Genomic DNA, 8017 nt, shown 5'->3' with positions numbered 1-8017 from the left:
GCTAAAAGATCAACAATATGCTACAAACAACATGACAAAGGCTGACATGCATAAAAGGGCTTGGACCCCGGTCATAACTGCTTTTGCAGTTCTAGTTCTTGTTTGTTTCTTATGATGTTTGATTTAGTGTTCAGTTTGTTCCCGTGCCTCCAGTTTTTCCTGTAATAACCAGCGTCTTTCATTTTCCACTGTCTGCTTTCACTTCTCAGTCCTGCCACACATTTTTTACACCTGTTCTCTGTCCCATTAGACTCGTTTGTCTCCAAGTCTTCCCATCAGACCCAATTCTTAAAATGCTTGTGACACGCATGTCTTTCAAATAAAAAACAGTCAAAGACATGGTTATATTTAAGAAACTTGGCATAACGCACATAATTTTAACCATTTTATCACATAACCAGCATATTTTCTTCTGAATTTAGCTCAGCCAAAATGAAACAGGAAGTGACGTCAAAGGGGAATTCTTTAAGAAAGAAAACTCTCTGGTCTTATTGAAACAATGTCATTTGAACTCTGGCACTTCTTCATCTCTCAACGTGATCTAAAGTAACATTTAACTCTTCTCTACAGTGTACGTTGCTGACCATTGTAGCAATGCTCTGCTCACATGAAGACATTCCCTTTGACATCACTTCCTGTTGTTTAACATGCAAATATCTCAACTGTCCATCTCGGCAGCGTGACATTTATTTTACAATGTTATCTCTCCAAAAATGCATTTAAATTTATGACAGAAAAATTACGTCACAGGAGATTTAAAGTCTTTCAACTTTGTCTTGCTCATCAGCCAAGAACTGAGCATTGGTCGTGCCAAGTCCACATCTCCTTTGTGTTCTTTGTTTGTTTTTATTTTTGTTAATATTCTAGATCTTAAAACTTACAGCGAATATGCTATTGTATTCAAAGTTTTTATAAAGTATGTTACGCATTTGTGAGTTTCTGTCCTTTTAACGGCAGTTCATGTGAAGTCAATAAGGTAGCCTGCGTCACAACGTAAACATTTTTTAGCCTCTGGGAGAAAGAGAGAGGGGTAGGGGGGTTCAGTGAGGCAGCATCAAGCTCTGATCTGGTTTAATACCAGGCTGACTTTGTGATTGGATTACGGTGTTACCTGAGGGCCACACAGACCTTTCTCTTTTTTCAATGACTTGGTCAGAAACTGTGTTCTTTTTGTCCACAACAGGCAGTGCATCAGCAAATGTTGGCCTGTTTCTGATCCTCAAGATGACATTTAAATAAAAACAATTCCAATCAAAAATGATTGTGTCTAGGGAAAAAAAAGGAGCAGCTGAAATTGGTCACTTTTTATATATAATTTTGAACTCATTTCATATGAAAAGTTAAACTAGTTTTTGCTTATTTAATCAGCACACCTTTCCTGTTATAATCATTTTTATGAGCTTTTAAATAAATAATATCACAATCATGTCTAACAAATAAGTATTTCACACTGACCACAATCATGAAAAGACAACACACACAAACTGGAGGCCTGACAAATGTTGCCTTTCATTTCTCTTTAAGGCTCATTCTTCAGTGGAGCGCGCTGCTCTGATTGGAGCAGTATTGATGAGGAAGGTTCCTACAGACCACTGCTACGCCGTCAGACAGGAAACATTGAAGAGGATGGTGGAGGAAGACAAAGCAGCAGGACTCATCCCATTTTATGTAAAAACAAACCAAACATAACTCAAATGCGCAGAAACTTAACAATATAACATTTCAGTAAACTGAATCATGTGTATCACTGGATGTCTGCACCAACTAAAGCTTCCATCCAGTCTCAGCTTGTCTGAAAGTTCACACTGATGTAATTTACCTGAGATGCAGCTGCGTTCACCCCAGGTTCTGCAGGAGGATAACATTGTTTTGATTAAACCTAATGTAGGCTTATCTGGTTAGGAACAATAACCCAGCTCTCGTCTGGAGCTCCAGATCGCAATCAGTGAAAAATAGTGAGGAGGGTTGCAGTGACCTGGCAGCTCGGAGTCAAAATGACGCCTCCGTCTTTGTTCAACAGATCCATATCTGAGCTTGTAGGGAAGCAGCTGTCATGCAGTATTGTTTCAAACATCTTTTTTTTTTGTTCCTCAAAGATATTGCTGATCAAACATTTAATTGTGGTGATGACCTGTTGATCTCTGGACTTGATGTAAAGCATGGAAGCTACGCTAAAGCTGTGGTAAATGAAAGTACCACAGAGGATGTTCCCCAGGAGGTTCTGCTCACTCTGGAGCAACAGGTTGTGACTTTTTTTTGCAGGATAAAAACATTAACATCACACCTGAGGACATTTCAACCTGCCACACCTTGCCTACTAAAACAGGGAAAAAAAAAACGTCCATTGTAATCAGATTTATTAGTAGGAAAATGAAAAATAATCTGATGGGGCAGGCAAGAAAACTGAAGTGAACAAATGTCTTCATAAATGAACATCTCACAAGAAAAAAATAGTAACATAGCACGTGAGGCTAGATCCCTAAAAAAAACAAAAAAAGATAATAGCAACTTGGACACGAAAAGGAAACATCTGGATCAGAGATGAAAAAGGTTCACAGGCAAAAATGATAAAGGAACAAAAGGAATTGGAAAAATTTAAGTAAGTTTAGGAGTAAAATCTAAACTGAAACAACCTGGAAAATAGGAGTTAATAAAAACTGAAAATGGATACAAATATTAAAACATGAAAATTTACCACAACTCAGAATCTAAAATAAATGACTTAGATGATCAGATTGATTCAAATTTTACTCCAATAATCACTGACTGTGATCACTATAATGAGGGACAATTTAATAATATTAAAAGGACAAAAGATGACCTCTCTATTATTCATATCAATAGTAGAAGCTTATATGCAAACTTATTTAAAATTACAGATTATTTAAATCAACTAACCAGAAYCWRTAGTATAATAGCATTCTCAGAAACATGGCTTAATGATGAAAATGTGAAAAATGTTAATATTGAGTGGTATGAACCTTATCATATGAACAGAAGTAACAGAAGAGGTGGTGGAGTGGCTCTATGTATTGATAAGGAAATAAAATGTAGGAAAATTGTTGAAATGTCAGTAAGTATAGATAACATTATGGAAATAATAACAATTTAAATAAGAAATAAAACCTCCAAAAATATCATAATAAGCTGTGTATATTGACCACATGACTCAAATATAGAAATATTCACTGATCACACAAAGTTACTGGAAAAAGCTTCTAACAAAACAGTTTTTTTTGTGTGGAGACTACAATATTGACCTGGGTAATAAAACAGAGACAAATAATATTGGTACATTTATAAGCTCAATGTACCGTCTAAATCTGTATACTTTGATATCAAAACCTACAAGAATCACTACTCATAGTGCCACAATAATCGATAATATTTTCACAAATATAACAAAAAGAGAGATAATGGGTGGTATTTTTATTACTGATGTGAGTGATCATCTACCAGTTTTTATACTTTATAAAAATGTTCAATACAACACTAAAGTAGATACAATAACAAAAAAAATTGACACATCAAAAAAAGCTATGGATAATTTAAAGGATGATTTGAGAAAACAAAACTGGAAAATGTGTATGTTAGCGATGTGAACAAAGCATATGATGCTTTCATGAATATATTAGGATGTTTGTATGAAAAAAAATTGTGAAAAAAATTACAAAAAGAAAGATGTTGATAAACCATGGATGACCAAAGGGCTGAAAAGTGCTTGTAAAAAAAGAACTACTTGTACTCATGCTTCTTGAGACTAAGAACAAAAGAATAAGAAGAAAGATATAAGAAATATAAAAACAATTTGGTTTGGATTATACAAAAACAAAAGAAAGAGTATTATAGTAAGTTATTAGACAAAAATAATGGTAATACAAGAGCAACATGGCAAATAATGAATAGTGTTTTGAAAAATCATGAAGTAAAATCAGGTACTCCACAGTATTTTGTAAAAGAGGGAATTGAAATGCATGATCAAAATTAAATTGCAAATGGATTCAATCATTATTTTGTGAATGTTGGCCCAAGTCTTGCATCTAAAATACTTAAAGTAGATAGAAATGTTAACCACACTGTTACAGGTTGTGTAAATGGTTTATTTCTTTATGAAACTGATAAAGAAGAAATAACAAATATTGAAAAAAATCTTGCAGACAAGAGATCAAAAGACTGGGTTGACATGGACATGATGTTTGTAAAAGACAAGATGAATACAGTGATTGAACCGTTTACATACATCTGTAATTTATCATTTTCAACTGGTATATTTCCAAACAACATGAAAAGAGCAAAGGTAATTCCTCTTTTTAAAAATGGTGAAAGACAAGTGTTTAACAACTACAGACCAATATCCCTTTTACCATAATTTTCAAAGATTTTAAAGAAGTTATTTGTGATTAGATTGGACAAATTCATTGATAAGCAAAATATGTTAAGTAACAGTCAGTATGGGTTTAGACCAAAAAATTCTACATCGATGGCTCTCATTTTAATAGAACATATAACAACTGCTGTTGATCAAAAAGTATTGTATCAGTATTTTTGTTGATTTAAAAAAGCGTTTGATACTATTAACCATAGTTTTCTTTTTGAAAAGTTAAATATGAAATTAGAGGGCATGCATTACAGTGGGTTTCTAGTTATTTGGAAAATAGAAAACAATTTGTAGAAATAAATAATGTAAGATCTGAGTTTTGTAACATCTCATGTGGAGTACCTCAGGGTTCCATTCTCAGACCAAAAGTTATTTATTTTGTATGTGAACGATTTGGTAAATGTAACAGATCTTTTTGGGTCTGTTCTATTTGCTGAAGATACAACATTCTTTTGTTCCGGTAATGATATAAAACAAATGTTGGACATGATACAGACAGAATTTATGAAAATACAAAGTTGGTTTCAACTTAATAAATTATCATTAAACTTGGATAAGACAAATTAAATGATTTTCTGTAACAATAAGAGAACTATATATGTTTCATTTAAAATTGATGATGTAGAGATCTGTAGAGTCAGTGAAGTGAAGTTTCTAGGTGTCATTTTGATAAAAAACTGACAAGGAAAAATCATATAAATTGTTTAAGAACAAAAATGGCCAAATCAATTGGATTACTGTACAAAGTAAGAGAACTGTTCACTGATAAAGCACTGTTTATGTTGTATAACGCTATAATTGTTCCACATTTAATTTACTGTATTGAAGTATGGGGTAAAGCTTGTAAAAATATCACAAATCCAATTTTTATTTCACAGAAAAGAGCTATAAGAGTTATTACTACAAAAAATTACAGCCATCCATCTAATATTTTTTTCATGACTTGAAATTATTTAAATTCTATGATTTGACTGATTATAATATTTTACTGTTAATGTACAGAGCTCATAAAGGTGTCTAACCTCCCAACATTCAGGTAAATTTTGTTAAAAGACAGAGCTGTTATTATCTTAAGGGAATAGAAATGTTTCAGAAACCTTGGGTTCGTGCGAGCCTGAAGGAGCGATCTATTTTAATCCATGGAATAAGATTGTAGAACAGCATGGAAGATGACGATAAAAATGCCAGATCCTTGTATACTGTATATTGAAGAGAATGTTAAAAACCAGTTTTCTGAAGAAATATGGAGAATCATAAGTGAATTCATGCTAATTTTTTTTGAATTGATGTCTTTTTATTTTTATTTCATTTTTAAATGTTTTAAGTTGTTTTGATTTTTGTTGTATTTTAACTTTTCTTTTGAACATATTTTGGGTATAAAAAGGGGCAGATATGATAAGATTTACTCTTCTTCTGCCTTTTGTTTTATTTTATTTTATTTTGATTGCATTTTTTCTGTACTTTGTTAGTTTGTGTTACAATTGAAATGAATGAAGAACTACTACTACTATAATCAGTGCTAATATTTGGCTTTATTTGTGCGTTTCAGTTTTGTGCCACCCTCGGCACCACTCCTTCGTGTGCGTTTGATCGGATCACCGAGCTGGGACCCCTGTGTGAGTCAACAATATGCTGCTGCTCACAAATAAACAACCAGTTTCAGGTTACACATTTCCACACAGTCATTGTAGATTTTACCGTGAAACTCAAGCAACCACAGCTGCTGGTATTTAGTGTACTTGTAGCTTTTATTTTAAAGTCCATCAACTGCAGATGCCTGTATTTTACCAGAAATTTTCCACTGTACTTTGTCAGATAAGTATATATATGCATACAGATATAGGGTGGGTCAAAAGACTCAGGACACACTTTTACCTCAAAAACAAAAGGGAAAATGAACTATTTTAAGGTCTAAGATGCTTCAAACAACTTACAGCTAACCAATATCAGAGGTGGGGTGTGAAGCACCTCGTTTGTATTTCATCCACAAAATTTGCTTTGTTTTGATAAAATATAGATTTTTTTGTTGTTTAAAGGTTGTTTACTATATACAATATTTTTCCTTAATTTATTATAGACAAACAACAGCTAGTTCACAGCTTGTTCTTGTTATCTGTTTAGATGTAGTTTTTAGTATTTGCCTCTGTCTCTGAGTATTATCATTATTACACTAGGAATTTTTCCATTAAAAAAACTGGGCTGTCTCAAACATTGTCATGATATTTCATAATATGAAATTCTGGCACCCACAGCAGCTGGCATTTTGCCATAAAACCCACAGTTATATTTGTGTTAAAGCATAGACTATTGTGATCATAACAACATATTTTTTTCATCTCTATTTTCAGGTAATAAGGAAAATATGTGGATGCACATTGATGCAGCTTATGCTGGGAGTGCCTTTATCTGCCCTGAATTTAGACCTTTATTAAACGGCGTCGAGGTAAGACTTTATGTTTCTATGGTACTTTGACACCTTGGTTTAATTACTAGTTTTGGCTTTAATTCAAATAATCCTGTTGCACCAATAATGCTTTGTAGAAAGCAAGCTTTTGGTAAGATTAGTTATGTTAATGCGATCCTAGCATTCTAGCTATGAAGAAAGACTTTTGGCGTAATTATCTGTGAAATCTTCATGATTGGATCTAAAGAAGTAAACACTAACCTTAAGCATCTTGAAAAGGACACCGAGTTAACGTCAGGGAGGAAGCATGCCAGACAGAGCAACAGGCTGAAACATTTGGTATTGTGACGGCAGAGCTTCAATGTGCCTTTTGAGGCTACCGGAGCTGTGCAGAGATAAGGACGGAATCATTTCCTGAGGCAGCTTCAGACCTTTTTTAAATCACTGTTTATTAGACACACTAGTTTGAACAGTGTTGCTGGGGAGACGGAAAACAGGCAGATTGGACTTCAAAAAGGACAATAAGTTGTTTCATCTTTATTTTGACAAATAGGCTATTTTTTATACATTTTTCATTGAGTATTTATTTAATGCTACCAAAAACTGATTCTTAAACCTTCTTTATTTAAAGAGTTACAGCTGAGTCTGAATATTGCATGCTAATTTTTTTTGAGACATCACAAGTTAGGTGAAATTTGTTTGATGAAGACATAAAGGAGGAATCTGGCCTCCTTGGATGAGAGGGTCATTTGGTTGGATGGTTGGTTGCTAGGACACGAGTGATGGGCAAGGAGCTGTCCACCCCTTTGAATCGGTCAGCATGGCAACTGTCAGCCAGGAAACTGCATCACATTGTCTATCTGTGTTAGGTTATTGCATCTGCTGAGGTAGGAAACAGGATATTACTGAAGATAGACCAAAAGATAAGAACAGATTGGGAAAAACTCATATTCCTTTTGACTAAACTTGACATGAAGGTTGTTTATGGTTTTCAGTCTCCAGCTGGATGTTTCCTCTTTTGCATTCCAGATAAATTGTCTGCTTATATTACTGCCAGTGACAGTGTTCCCTCTGCAGCGCCTGTTTTTAAAGTGAAACGGTCAATCATGTGATTTATTTATAAATAATATTTTTTATTGTTCATTTTAAAGTTTGCAGATTCTTTCAACTTTAATCCACACAAATGGCTTTTAGTCAACTTCGACTGCTCTGCGATGTGGTGAGTTGTCCAAAAC

General features: G+C 33.8%; 1 protein-coding gene across 1 annotated transcript in view; it reads left to right on the top strand.

The window, feature by feature from the left end:
- The window catches only part of ddc (dopa decarboxylase), a 32752-nt gene that overhangs the window by 14753 nt on the left and 9982 nt on the right, over positions 1-8017 (top strand). The window contains exons 6-9 of the mRNA XM_014003401.1: positions 1525-1668; positions 5928-5994; positions 6727-6821; positions 7934-8001. Of these exons, the coding sequence (XP_013858855.1) occupies positions 1525-1668; positions 5928-5994; positions 6727-6821; positions 7934-8001 (374 nt within the window). The remainder of the gene's footprint in view (positions 1-1524; positions 1669-5927; positions 5995-6726; positions 6822-7933; positions 8002-8017) is intronic.

Source organism: Austrofundulus limnaeus, unplaced genomic scaffold, assembly GCF_001266775.1.
Source record: "Austrofundulus limnaeus strain Quisiro unplaced genomic scaffold, Austrofundulus_limnaeus-1.0 Scaffold18, whole genome shotgun sequence".
Classification (NCBI taxonomy): Eukaryota; Metazoa; Chordata; class Actinopteri; order Cyprinodontiformes; family Rivulidae; genus Austrofundulus; species Austrofundulus limnaeus.
The sequence above is the reverse complement of the archived record's forward strand: the minus strand, read 5'-3'. Positions and strand labels throughout refer to the sequence as shown.